The sequence below is a fragment of the Achroia grisella genome, unplaced genomic scaffold (assembly GCF_030625045.1).
Source record: "Achroia grisella isolate CSIRO2021 unplaced genomic scaffold, CSIRO_AGI_Agris_v1 utg109, whole genome shotgun sequence".
NCBI lineage: Eukaryota > Metazoa > Arthropoda > Insecta > Lepidoptera > Pyralidae > Achroia > Achroia grisella.
In genome coordinates this window covers 118,521-134,690 of record NW_026712573.1, presented here as the reverse complement: position 1 = coordinate 134,690, position 16,170 = coordinate 118,521, and the positions used below count along the sequence as shown (strand labels likewise).

General features: G+C 30.2%; 1 protein-coding gene across 1 annotated transcript in view; it reads right to left on the bottom strand.

Annotated features, from left to right (window-relative positions):
* LOC131847352 (uncharacterized) overlaps nucleotides 1-11,024 on the bottom strand; it is a 56,707-nt gene extending 45,683 nt beyond the window's left edge. Inside the window, exon 1 of the mRNA XM_059196919.1 lies at nucleotides 10,939-11,024. Coding sequence (XP_059052902.1) covers nucleotides 10,939-10,999 — 61 coding nt within the window. The 5' untranslated portion in view covers nucleotides 11,000-11,024. The remainder of the gene's footprint in view (nucleotides 1-10,938) is intronic.
* Between the last annotated feature and the right edge of the window lie 5,146 nt (nucleotides 11,025-16,170).

The window sequence follows — 16,170 nt, the reverse complement described above, 5'->3', positions numbered from 1 at the left end:
GAGGAGCTATTCATCATCTCTATCGTCAATAAAGTTCTTCATTTAGAAGTAAAATAACAAAAAACACAGTTAAAACTATCATTTCAAGAATTCTTAGAATATTTATACGTACAGATATTCAAATTTGCTGTTATTAGGGGCACTATTTATACTCGGGTCTGTTTATATATAGAATTAAAAGGTAATTACAGACATAAAAAAGTATATTAAAGTAAAACATAAACAATTAAGAACACAACAAATCAGAATATCTGCAGAAGTCTTTTTTCTTTTCCCGCGCAAAACTTAAAGCGCCACAGATACACAATATTGTGTTGACTATTTACACACGTGCAGAGTGGAAGTACGGAGCTAGTATGAAGAAATGATTACGTTACCTTGCGTGGATATGTTTCCATTGAAAATTGAATTTAACCTTGATAAATACATAGCTAAATTACGAAGCATTCTAAATTCTAACTAAATTATACGCTTGCTCCATATACATAATATAATCCCATCAAGGCGACCAAGTTTGTGGCAATAACTACGATTAAATATACGTTTCATTTCCGTTACCCATAAAGTTAGATATTACGAATTGATATTACATCTAAAAATGAACTCTCTAGAACTTAGTATTCCTTTTTGGGTAGTTGTATAATACGCCCGCTCTTAAAAAAAAACATTAAACCAGTAATAAAGTTATTGTAGCATGGAACTGATTTATTAGCTCTTTTTTTAATATTTTTCTATATTTGGAAGTCCTAAGTGACACATTAGATATTAAGGTATAATTAAAACATATTTTTCTTTCTTTTTTCATTTGTTATGAATAAAGTTTAATTTAAATATGTACTCAAATATATACTTAATAACAACAAACAATTATTATGATAGCTTTAATAATAAATTGCATTAACCAAAATTATGGAAATACGAGTTTAAGGTTATTTTAAAACAACGGCTTTAAAATAATGTAAGTTTAATTTTATAGAATAAAAAAAGATTATACCAAAACGTTCGGTTACGATGTAAAAGCAGACTAAATCATCTTATTTCTCCAGTTCCGTAGTAGTTCAATAACTATCAATATGATTTTTAATATACTCTAATAATATAAAGAGAGATGTTATATCTTATCATTGAAAAAGTGAACTTCAACCACACCGTAGTTATACTACTTGAGAATAATACTTTTGAGAATTTCACTCACATTTCATGTTTGAGAGGTACATTATTTCATTGTGACATTCATACTAATACTATAAATATAAAAGTACGTATGTCTGTCTATTACCTCGTAACCAATAAATGGCTGAACAGTGAATGACTATCTCTTATCTTAAAATACAAGATAAAGTCGCTGGTATCAGCTCTATATTATGTAAATACTGGACCCCGCAAACGTTGTTTTACTATATACCTATATTAAAATCACTATTAAAAAATGGGTTGATGATAAAAGGGTGAAAATTTAAGGTTGTGTGTATTTATTAATGCTACATTAAAAATGTCCAAAAAGCAAAATAAACAACACAACAAGTTACAAGCCACTTCGGAGTACGAAAAAAAATAATAGCCGATTATCAGACCTACTGAATATGCATATAAAATTTCATAAAAATGGATCAAGCCATTTCGGAGGAGTATGATAACTAATATTGTGACACGAGAATTTTATATAAATAAGAAGATTGGCATACAAAACTCACAAAGTGATTATCACCCGATCCCTAATATTATCCCTGTAATTTTAAATAAACACATCAGTACTTTATACTGAGCAATTATATCTCCCGTAATCAAACATGAAACGCGCGTATTAGGAATGCAAACATGTTTACGCATTGCGGCAGAAATTTCTAGAATTTGCCAACAAATTTCCAATCGTGTCTGCCAGGCTTGCTGACTTCACAACTGTCATATTTTCACTGGGGTTGTGGTTTATGTGGTAGGCGCTCCGCTATGCGGTGCTCAAAGTAACGCGTCGATGCTCTCAAAGTGTAGCACAGCCAAGTTTAAAACTGATATATCAGGTCTAACCGAAACGGCGCCACATAATTTGGGACGTCGACGAGTAGAGCACGCTGTTAAGTTTTTGTTCCAATCTAATTTGTTTAAAAAAAAGTTATACGGGTACGTTAATAATAGTAGTAAACTCAGGACAATTCACACAGTGCCATCTAGCCATAAGCTAAGCAGAGCTTGTGTTATGAGTACTAGACAACTGATATAAATAGATTTTTTTAAATACATATTATACATAGAAAAGATCAAATACAGATATAATAATACTTATGAATACAAATATTTATACCTTGCGAGAACTCGAACCAGCGACCATCGGAAGTAAGGCGGTGTTCGAAACCGCCACCGAGGTCGTCATACATCTTTGTGGGCATTGTTGTAAGGTCAGATATTTGAGAAAAACATATAATTCAAATAAAGTCGCTGTCGCTGCCTGTCCGTCCCTATAAATGCTTAACCCTTTAAAACTACGCGACGAATTTTGGAGCAGTTTTTTTTAAATAGTTAGAGTTATTCAAGAGGAAGGTTTGTATATATAATACATGTATAACCGTGCGAAGCCAGAGCGAGTAGCTTGTTAAAATATAAAGCTTTGATTAAATCTTTACGCTTACGACTTTTTAGTGTCCATAATGCAGTAACCCATTACGTCATCATATCAGATCCGACAAATTATATTTCACTTACAGCATATTGGAAAACTGTAAACCGTGCTTATATATATAAATAAATAAATATTACAAACTATAAACATACAGATTAATTCATGTAGGTCTGTTACAGACTCTTATGATGTGTCAAATCTACCGTCAGTTCAAAATGATTTCGAGATAAAGAAGAACTAACTAGAGACTCAGCTCATATTCATTTCAAATAAATGTTGTACATATGTACAATAATACAGATTCATTTTTAAATTCAAATTTGGGAGAACAGAGGGACCGCCAGCATATGTTATTGCAAAAGCAAATATATTCTTACATTCCTTTTCTGAGAAATAAATTTTCGCCTTCAATATAAAAGCGACATAGAAATCTTGTCTTTACAATCCATTTTGAAAATTTAGCGCGAAACCGTATTATACTGGTCATATAGATGCTACCGGCGGGATGTGTGAAAGCAATTTAAGCGCATAATGAAACCGGCTATCCGGCAGCCGGAACGTGTGAAAAGGCTAAGTACCCAGATTGCAAGTGTGAATACCTGGTAACACAAAGTTTATATCAAGCAAAATTGTCTCTAAGACGTTTGGACATGTTGGTTGACGTTAAAAATAATGTTCATTTTTATCGTAAACCAACCTTCCAAACTTAACAATATTACTATATGTTTTATCACAAATTTATAATTTACGATACTTATCAATAGTACATTATAAATTGACGATAAAAATACTGTTCATAGAGATGCTACCGGAGGGATGTGCGAATACCAACTTAGGCGCTTAATAAAACCGCTTTTTTTAAACGAACTCTGATTGCAAGTTTGTATTTGTGGTACGACAAAGTTTATACCAAACAAAATTGTCTTGGGGAACATTATTTTTATCGTCAACCAACATGTCCTAACGTTTGCTGTTTTATGACAAATTTATAATTTACGATTGAAAGTTATCGTAAATTGTAAAGTTTTTTAGTAAAAGAATTATGCCCATATTTGATGACACATTAAAAATACAATGCAGTAAAGTATGTACAAGATATATAAAATATAATAAATTGCAAAGATTTTAATTTTTGCGAAAAACGATTTATTATATAAGTATTCTAGGACATTCATTTTGAAGGAAATGCAAATGTTTACATATCAATTTATTTATATTGCATCTTACTAATATTATAAATGCGAAAGTTTGTGACTATGGATGGATGGATCTTTGTTACTCATTCACGCAAAAACTACCGAACGGATTTTGATGAAACTTTACAGTATATTATCTTATACATCAGAATAACATATACTATTATTTAAAAAGATATTATGTCAATTGCATGAAAAATAAGAATGTGATGCAGTTCCGCGGATCAGCTAGTATGACATAATTCAGTTGATCACTTATTTCAAATTTCGAACAATATTACCACAATTTGTTTTCTCTGCATGCGGTGGCTTTCAGCCGGTTCCAAATTTATTTAGTTTATCGCACAAAAAACTGCAAAATATATGTTCTATAATAAAAAATAAAAAAGAACTCAGACAAATTGTACTATATACCTACTGAAAACACCTCTCGGCAACGTGGCAGGTGTTCGTAGATGGCCTAAATGACTTCCTATTAGTTACACTGTCAGATTGATGGTAAACCTATACTAATAATGTTATTTATATGTATTTGTTTCCATTTGATAATTAAATGAATGACTTATTTATCATTGCAATATATTTTATTATTATATTTTCAATACTGAAAACGATATGGATAAAAAATAACTATCATCGATATCAATTCGGCTTCGGTAGTGTAGCACTTTAGTATACCGCCTTACTTCTGATAGTCGCGGGTTCGGTTCTTCGCATGATGAACACATTTATATTAATGAGTACAATTTTTTGTATTGGTCTGTGTGTTTTCTATGTAAATTGTATATGTATTTACAATAAAATGTGTTTAAGTATTTCTATCAGATGTCTAGAACCCATAACACAACTTGGCTAACTGATGATATTTTTTTTGCTTATGCATTAATATGCCTCTAACAGAATACTCCTTACAACATTGGGTCTTTTAAGTAAAGATTGAATAGGTACTATTTGAGCGTGTAATAGCTTAGATCGTTTCATTACTTAACATCTGGAGAGCTTGAGCGCGTTTAAAATTTTGCAATAATATAATATATGATCCTTGGACGATTGACTGGCGGGCGGGGCAACAATCATACAGATAAAATCAAATTAGTTAGTCAACCAGATCAGTTACTCCATCTGTAAAATTCACCAGACATTTATCACGATGGCTTCCAGGCACTTTTAGTAGCAATTTGGTATTATTATAAGTTAAAATAAGTACCCAAAATCTCCTGTGGTTCAGCCACATTTATGGTCACCAATAATTGGGAAACTTCTATCTATAATTCTCTTTTGATGTCCAAACAATATCAGTAGAACACAATCAATAGGCCACAGCTATGTATCGATTGGACTTGAATAAAACATTTGTTTGTAAAGTGGCTGGCCATGGTGAATGAAACCATGGCATCGAATATGATTTGACGTTACCGTAAGTGGCTTGCTCGATATGCTCTATTCATAATTGAGCAGCTAGCATGGAAATATTTCTAGTGTTTTAGCCATGTTCCATTGTTACTAACTGAAATTCAAATTCATGTAGGTCTATTACAAACTCTTACGATATGTCAAATCTACCGTCAGTTTGGAATGATTTCAAGATGAGAAGAACTGACAAGGAACTCAGATCGTATGCTTTTTAAATAAATTTTGTATATGTTTACAATAATACAGATTCATTTTTAAATTCAAATTTGGGAACTATAAGTTTTAGCGAGATACGAGTCTACGTACTCAGCTCTATCCCCCACTTATGATATTTCTGCAGTTAAGTTGAATTTATATTTAAACTTGATTTAAACTTCATACAGTAATTGCTCTCGTGTAAATTCGGGGCGCGTCGCTAGTCTTGATTTCGTTATATATAATAGGAACATAGTATCGTTACAAACATAAAACCGGCAGTATATACAAACAAAATAAATAAACCTGGACTATTAACACAGCGTAATCTAGTCCCATGGTAAGCATGGATTGTGTTATGAGTACCAGATAAGTGATATAAATACTTAGATATTTTTTTGTAAACGTATTCCGCAATCTAGGTGTTTTAAACATAATATATGTAGAAAACACCCAGACCAATGTAAATAATGGTACAAATGAATACAAAAGTTTGCACCGTGTTAGGAATCGAGCCCGCAACCATCAAAAGTAAAGCGGTGTGCTAAATCGCTAGACCACCAAGGCCATCAAATATATGTGTGTTAACGTCTCACGTTTACACAATTGAATGAATTAAAAAGAATACTATTATATAATATACTACTGTGAGAAGTAAAAAGGAATTCATATTTAACAATTTTTTCTGTAAAAATGACATACGTATATTTTCACAGAAAATATTAATTAAATTTAAAATTAGAAATATCTAGGCTAAAAACTGTTGTAATAATATATCTCTAAAATATCTCAGGATAACTCACACAGCGCCAACTAGTCCCAAACTAAGAAGAAGCTTGTATAGGTATGTACTAGACAAATGATATAAATACGGAGATACTTTTTCTTTTGTAAATTTATAATAATAGATCATAAACAACAGATCGTACAAACAATCATACTCATGAATACAAATGTTTATACCGTACGAGGAATCGAACGAGCGACCATCGAAAGCAAGGGCGTTGGACGACCAAGGGCTAAGGCAAGGGTAATATAGGCTAAATATTTTTCAAAGTGCCGTTTAATTTTTTTTAAATATCGAATAGGTAACATCTTATATATTTTTTAATTTTACTAATTGTAACCGCGACTTCGTTCGCATAAAATAGTAGTCTTGACCAAATAACGATAAATATTTAATAAACTAACCCAAAAAAACCAAAGAAAAAAGTTACACTGTTCTAGCTTCAGAAATGACGAATTTCCTTAAAAAATTACATCCCCTATTTTATTTTACTCCCTTAAGGGTAAAATTTTTACAAACTTTGAACGACATATTTATATTTAATTAACAGTCTAAAAAAATAAGTTTCTAACTTTAAAAACGACAATTCTTCCTTATAACGTTGCATCGCCCCTTTCAATACCTTACAAGCCTTTTTTCGCATTAAAAAGTAGCCTATATCCTTACTCAGCGTCTAGACTATCTGCGTGAAAGCGAGACAGACAGAATTACTTTCACATTTATAATATTAGTAAGAATTTATTGTCATTTGATTATCCTTTAAAGATGGCTTCCCAAATGTACATACATATAAACAAAGACAATAGACAATAAACACCCACTTCACTAATTGTGTTATGATTTCTAACACATACGTAGATAGAGAAGTGAACGAGAACTACTTAATTCAATATAGTGGGCATATAATAAACTTTACGGCAGGTACAATATTCTCAATACAACATACAGACACTCGCCATGTCTGAGTTGGGAACTATCTTGATCGTCTGATAGAACTTTCAGTTTGCTGTGTATGTAGTTTGAACAGGTTATTTAAATAGCATAAGTCTTAACATGCTGGTATAAACCACTATATATATAACTATAGTAATATTATAAAGCTGAAGAGTTTGTCAGTTTTTATGTGAGCTGATTTTCTTATCAGTTTGTCTCATCTCAAAGTCATTGACATGTCATAAGAGTCTGAATTTTGAATTTGAATTTGTGTAACAAGCTAATCTCAGAAATTACTCGTTTAAATTAAGAAAATTGTTTAGTGTTGTACAGTCCATTTATCGATGAAGGCTATAGGTAAGATATTACGCTACGATGATAAATGAAAAATGTTGCAAAAATTGAGAAATTTTAACTCTCAACCAACGATCTCTCTCATGTGACGCTGAGGAAGCTTGCGTATATCTGCTAGTCATACATATTCATAATGAAAGTGGTTTCTGTGTGACATAAAAAAAAATTAAACATCACGGGTTTTATACATTATGTTACCGAGGTAAAGATATAGATTTTACAATTTGTATTTCTGTAATCTTAGATACGGGTTTTCATTTTGAATTCGGTTTTATTGGTATAGGGTTCTGTCGTAAAAGCAAGTCAAAAGTCAGTAACAGTATTCAAGAAAATAAGTAATAAAACATTTATATAATACTAGATGAGCCGTGCAACTCCGTCTGCATTATAGTTACATGATATTTATAATTATATTCCAATTTACATACTATCTTTTTAAATTATATCCTATGTGTTATTCTGAACGAATTTCGATGAAACTTTACAGTAATATTCCTTATGTATAAAATCCGTTCAGTAGTTTTTGTGTGAAAGAGTGACAAACATCTATCCATATTCACAAATTTCGCATTTATAATGAAGAGTAAGATTAATTAGTAAGATTTGCGATCAGTAAAGTTTAATATTTATTTTTATATTTCTGTTTTATTTCTCTGTTTCAGAGTTATTAGTATTCGACCTGACTATAGACTTAATTATTATACGACCAACCAAATATTATAGTAATGAAAAAAATATCATATCAAATAGTTTTGTAAAGTTTTAATATGTTTTATTGATTTCAACCATAGATAATACCGAATAAATTTTATAAATTATCAATTACTAGCCATTACTATTTGTCGTGATACTATAAGATCGCATGACAAAAACACTAGTAATATTGTAATGTAACATTAAAAGCTTTATGGAGTTATTAAAATACAGTTAACCGAATTGTTATGAAATATAACATTGTATTATGGTCGTTATTACATGTACGAACCCATTTCCATATCCGTCATAAAAAGACGGTCCAAAGATGTAAGGACACCCTTCAGCATCTATTTATGGTTTTCAAGGAGGAAGGAAATAGTCTCTGTCTCTACTCTCAAAGAGAAGCTGTCTACAAGCTATATGATGTTGTCACTAATTCGGCACGCATTTTGATAATTGCTGAAAATTTTAAAGAAAGCAGATCATGACGGCCTCGGAGGTCTAGCGATTTAGCAACCTACTTTACTTCCAATGGTCGCAGGTTCAATGTTACCACACTCGCTCGGTGTTAGCGCATTGTTTTCTTCTGTATGATGTTTTCTATGTATATTATGTATGTTTTTACAAAAAATCTAAGTATTTATATCAGTAGTACCCATAATTCAAGCTTGAGACTAGAGAAGCAGTAGGAATTGTCCAGAGTAATTACTGTTATTATTATAAAAAAACACGTCATAAAAATGAAGCATAAGTATCAATAAACGTCTGTGTAATATACATTATTCCACACAAAAACAACATCAATTAAGGATCGATCAAAATCATGTTTATGCCATACCATATATATTTTGTCAGTTTTTTTAAGACTTTAAATTTAGTTTTGATATTTCTGAAATGTATTCAAATGCTATATGCTGTAACTGTGGATTTTAGTCACATGCTAAATTCATAGTTATACATCCATCGTTCATTCATAATTTAAAAGCCATACTCTTGTCGGTGGAGCTCTTGCCAGTTCTTAAGATCTTTCTTAATTCTCTTTGAATATTGATATGACAAAACTCTAATTATTTCCTTACTTTGCTTTTTGTAACTACATATGTCTTGGTCTTCCCTTCACTTCTATCCTTCTATTTTATCTTTACTAATATTCATTAATTGATTAGCCCGTATCAAGTGTTCCAACATTTTCCCTCGTATTTTGTAATAGTGTGCAAAATCTAAGAAAGAAAGTGGGATATATAAAAGAGACCTTTTACATATAGGATTCCCAAATATCCCACTTTCTTTCTCAGTCGGTTATTAACGCGAAGGTATAATAAAATAATTGTACATATGAATAATGTAAATTAATGAGAACTACATTATGTTTCATGTCAGAAAATTATTGTAACAGTACCAATGATTAATTACTACGAATAAGTATATAGAATAAACACGAGTAGGTACCTACTGTTATTAACTATAATTAATTATCACAATATCCTTGATAGTGTAGCTGAAAAAATATAGTATGTGATAGTAAATTTATTTCTATATTATATGATTTGACTTGACTAACTTAACTAACCCAAAAAAATTATAGCACTTTCTTCTTCACTAGTGTTTATCACGTACGGTTATAAAATAAACATATATTCTTAATACATACATATTATGGTATCAAACTTATTTTCTCTCTTTGGCAATGGCTAGATATCAAACTTGTGTAATAAATATTTTTTAAATTTCCAATATCCAAACCATTTCATATAAATAAAAAGTGAAATATTGTTAGAAAACCATGAAGGTATTATCTTCATACTTGACCAATTCTGGAACCAATAATATTTTGCACAATTAAAAATGCTAAATGTTTATTACATACGGGTTTTTACCCGAATACGATTTCGTTTATGTGACAGGTGTTTTTCAGGTCAAGATTGTAAATACTACAAAACGAGTAACTTTATTATTCTCCTTTTATATAATATTTACAATTTTCTAAAATGAAATCGCATTCGGGTAAAATCCCGTATGTAATAAACATTTAGAAATAACAACTGTTACTCTTATTAATATGGACTGATATTTTTATACTAATATTTATTTATATAATCTCTATTTACACTCAGTATAAACTATTTACTGCTATAATTATTACTTCATATGTCATGGCAAAATTTATTAACTTTTTATTTCTGTACACAAATGGGGACGAAATAAATCATGTTAATTATGACATTTTCATTATAGGTAGTTACTTTATTTGTTTATTGATTTCTTGCTCTTGATACAAAAACTTATGTCTACTATTAATTATTTAAAGGAAATTAGACAATTTACTTTGTTAGCTAAGGACGGTTCAATAAAAATATATATGGGTAATAATATCACATGTAACCAATTCCGATATGACTAAAGATTATTTTCTAATCTCATTTTATTAGTATTACAATATTCCAATTCCAATTTTTCTATTTCTTGTAGAAAAAAATTACCTCCAAGATTAAATTTATAGGAACACTTATGACTTATTTGTTTGGTTAGGTCGTGTGGTTTTTAAGTTATGTATAAATAAAATCAATAAAATTATCGATTTACACAGTGTTAATATAAATTTACTGTCGTATACATGAGTCAATTGTCTTATATATCTTCATAATTAATTAACCTAACAATATTTTTTTTATTATAAACTATGCACCTATATATTTATATTGAATATTATAAAGTTATTTAATATTTAAATATATTAAACTACAACTTACTTTTAGAATTCGGTGCGATCTTTGCTTCATATTTCAGTAAATTCAATAATTCTACATTCATTTTATTTGTTCACGCAATTTATATTTACCATCCCATAATAAAGTAGAAACTTCACTGTAACATTTAAATGAAATTACTTTAATTATAAAATAAATATAAATGCTGTAAATCTTATTTTTGAAACTGGAACCAAATGTAGCGTTCGTATTTGAGATCGTCGTAGCAGTCTCGGGCCGCGCGACGTGCGGCTACGCCAACGTACAACGTAGCACTGCCGTAGCACGCTCGTAGCGCTGCTTTCGATTTGTAAATCTGTTTTTTTTTCTTTATTTTGTTATATTTTATTTGATTCGTTAGTTTCATTATACGAATAATTTACTTATGCAAGTTGCGGCTGTGTTTACTTTTCATTTCAGCGATGTTAATATTAGAATTCCCTGGTAGAATACGAAATCCTGTTTAAAACTTTTATTAATATATTTTACAGGTATATTATGACTGATTTCTTTAAATTTTACATGTAGATTGTAAATATTATTAAATATTGATTGGTATATAATGCCAATACACTCTACATACTTAACAATGTGTTCGTTATTATCTTCATCTCTTCTTGAAGATTATTATTCAATTCAATTCAATTCAAAATATCTTTATTCATGTAGGTCTATTACAGACTCTTATGATATGTCAAATCTACCGTCAGTTCGGAATGATATCGAGATGAGAAGAACTGACAAGAAACTCAGCTCGTAATTTTTTTAAAATAATAGTGGAACATGTTTAGGATAAATACAGTTATTAAAATTCAAATTTGGGAGAATAGAGTGACCACCAACCAGCATATGCTATCGCAAAGAACAAAAAATTTAATCAGTGTTCACAACCTGAACAGACCAGTCCCCACAAGCAGCACCCGTTCACGAGTATGACGTATGAGCCAGCCATCATTGTACTCAACCATATTTGAGGGAGCACATCGACCCGGCCCACCACGCCGCCACAAGTTTGAACTTTATAGCGAGCATAACTGTTTCAGGTTACTCCACTACGTCAATTATATTATTTACAGCATAGGCTGTACCGATCACAGTTTTCACCCATTACAATATTAAATTTACATTATTTAATTTACAATATGTCATTACAAAATTTATAATAAGTTTCTTTATTGTTATTACATTATCCATGTCAATGGGAAAAATTATATGCCTCATAAAAAAAGTTAAAATTGTAATTAAGTCCACACATTGCAGTCATTTAAGTAGTCGTTTATTTTATAATAAGCCTTAGAGCAAAGTGTTTTTTTTTACATGTATCTTGAATTTGGCTTCACTTAAATTTAAAACACTATCTGGCAATTTATTATAAAAACGTATACAATGTCCCATGAAAGATGTACTTACTTTTTTGAGACGATAACTAGGCATATTTGATTTATTTTTATTCCTTGTATTAAAAGCGTGTAAGTGACTATTTTTTGGAAATAAATTTAAGTTTTTGCGTACATACATAATATTTTCATATATATATTGAGAGGGAACAGTAAGAATACCTGTTTCTTTAAAGCGTTCTCTAAGAGATTCGCGACACGGTAAATTATATATTGAACGAATTGCTCTTTTTTGTAATATAAAAATTGATTCTACATCAGCCGCTCTTCCCCACAATATAATACCATACGACATTATACTATGGAAGTAACTAAAATACACTAGTTTCGCTGTTGCAGTATCAGTCAACTGTCTAATTTTTCTGATAGCAAAAGCAGCCGAGCTTAGTCTTTTGGCTAGTGTGAATATATGTGGACCCCACTGCAATTTATTATCTATTACAATACCAAGAAACGAAGTCTCATCAACAAAGTCCAAAACATGATGATTCATACTAACAGTTGTCGTTACCTGTTTTACATTTGGTAAAGAGAATTTAACACATTTTGTTTTCATTGAATTAAGCGCTAGATTATTTGATGTATATGTATATTAAAGTATTATATTTTACAAAATATTCTATACAACTTAATAGAGAAAACTTTGATTATTATATAAAATAAAATTTTGTTGACACGAATAAATATCGAATCAAAAGAAATCACCAAAATATATTCTGAATTGGTAAAGACACCACATAACTGAATTTTAGAACTCGTTTGAAAAAATAAATCATGTAACAAGTAAGAGAAAAATAAATACAAGCTGATCCGCGAAACTTTGTCTGCATCACATTTACTTGACCTTTTTCAATATATTTCGGTCAATTTACATAATATCTTTATAAATAATAGCATATGAGTTATTCTGATATATGAGCTATATTACTGTAAAGTTTAGTAGCAAGTAAAAACGGCCCATTCAGGGAATTTAAATAAACTATGTATTATATGACTGGACTTCGTTAGAAATCAAATATTATGCACAATTTTGTGAACTGTTTGTAATTACACAAATTAAGTTACTCAGGTCCATGCCAGTAGCTGCAAAAGTTTTAACTATTTCAAAATATGAGAATTATGCTCTGTTTAATTGATTTATTGTATTACTCGCTACTCGCCCCAGCTTCGCACGGGTGTACATGTAATACATATATAATATATATATAAACTTTTCTCTTGAATCACTCTATCTATTAAAAGAAACCGCTTAAAAATCCTTTGCGTAGTTTTAAAGATTTAAGCATACATAGGAACAGACAGCGACAGCGACTTTGTTTTATACTATGTAATAATGATGAGATTGCAAATTGGTAAATGTAGCGTAGGACGCCCCACAGCTAGGTGGAGCGACGACATACATACATAGGGTTGCGGGTCATAACTGGAGAAGGGCCGAAAATCATGCTCAGTCTACTGCTGCAGTAGTGGACTGCAATGTGCTGATGTTGATGATGATTTTAGGATCATTATTGGAAATAAATTATAACAATCAGTGCTTTATTCAGTAATGTATGTAATTCGGTTTCTCTTATATGCAAAAAATACACTTTAAAAACGTTAAAAAAGTTACTACCAAGTTCGGTTATAGCGATATATTGATTCGCATGGCCTGAGAAATAGTGACGAATTAATTTTCTTACTATTTTAAAATAGCACTTTGAGCTTAATTTATAATAACTATAAACAGATATTGTTTACTACTAATTTTGATTTGATTGTTTTTTTGTTGTTTGATTATTGCCAAAGTAATTTGACTATTTAGTTTGATATGTTTTTCAGTTTCAGTAATTACATTACATGTAACCGGTTAGATATTCTTTGTAATTCATACCAGATCACTTACCACTTTATGTAAAAATCCCATATCATTATTAAATTACAAACTAAATTAATTCTAATTTCGAAATGTTTTTTTTTAATATTTGTTTAATATACTAAGCTTGTATTAAATATGATATTAAAGTTTTTTTAATAGTTTACCTTCCAATATCTTACTAATGCTTAAGTTACAGTTATTAATATATTAAGATCCTTAAATTTAAGCTGCATTGTTTAAAACAGAAATGCCGAATTAAGAAGAATTACGTTAGTTAATTCATATTCTCATCATATTAATCCCTCCAGTCTTACATTAATTAAATATGCACTATCCACCTCGGCTCTGTTACAGGCATTGTTTTGTTTAGTGGAACAGAATGGACTTTTCAATTAGCAAATAAGCTCTGAAACAACAATCAACAATAGCATTGTAATGTTAAAAAAAACTACAACTTTAGAGTATTGCGAATTATATAAAATTACGACTCTAGAAATTAATTATGATTTAATGATAATACATATATTGCGCCATTTTTCACCTTTTTATATCAAATCAAATAAAAAATCATTCAAACATGTAAGACATTTTAGTCGCTTATGACCTTATTTTTTTTTTTGTATTATAATTTTTTCTCTACCAATTATATCACTAATCTTCAATTATATACTAGTATCTAATATATTAAGTTAATTAAAAAACTAAATATCTTTGTTAACGACACTACTATTGTTACTCTGTTTAATCTTCATTACATTTCAAAGTAAGAGTACAAAACTGCACTCTATTTAAATGGATATTGAGATTAGAACTGTAGATTTTACGACTTGAATCTAATTCCAATATGAACTTCACTTAAATTAAATTATAACACACTTCTGAAATGCAATCAAGAGTAACAAATTAACCAATTATAATATCCGGTATTTCAATCACATTCCGAGAACATAGATAATAAACCAAATTAAATCAAGAAATATCGAAGGTATATCGCTAGTTGATACGGACTCACGTCGCTACGTGAGTTTTTCAGCCATCGGGCAGGTTGCTTTATAATCTGTGATTTTGCTCTATCTTCTATGCGATATGACCTTCATCACTTCATATGACGGACACACAAATTGCCATATGGCAATGAAATTAAAGGATATGATGGCATGACACCTTAGTGCTCTAGGATGGCAACGCATGAGGATATATCACATGAAGATATGATGTCTGTAGGACTGTCCATATACAAGTAAAGGCGACAGTTATTAGGCTATCAGAATATTCTCAGCAAAGAATGAGTTTGTTGCGTATGTTTACCACAAGTTAGCGACACTGTCAAACCTAACTTTTTGAACACTGTCAACATTTATTTGTATCCATTTGTAATATTGTACTTACCCCATATAGGACAGTCATATATAGATAAATAAAAGTTACGTAAGTAAGTATGTGACGTAAATAAAATAGTAAGCAATGCCGTTTCTTAGCAAATATTGAGAGAGGGACCTTACACATATTTGACTAAGATGTAAAACGCTGGGACCCAGAAGTGTCTCTGAATAATTTCGCAAGGAATTCTGAAGTATGTACATCCCTATGTATGTAATATTTATATCGTTTTGTTTCGAAGAAAATGTCGTTTGGATCAGAATTTTGTTGGGCTACTTCTATTCGTTACACAATACCCCTTGCAGACACAACAACAATTGATATCTCCCTTTTTTAAAAATCGCCTACAAATTCTTTCGTTAATTAAAAAGTATGATTTAAGATATTAAATTAATAATCTATGACATATCACATGAATACGTCATATAACAACACAGGTAGACCATTGCTACTGTAGAATTTTATAGAAATAAATAAATGTTCTTTAAAGAAAGCTACAGTTTCATGCATCGCGAATAGGAAATCTGATGATAAATAGCAACCGTAGCTTATTATATAACACAACAGTTTTTCAGTCGTATTACTCTACATACATTGCCA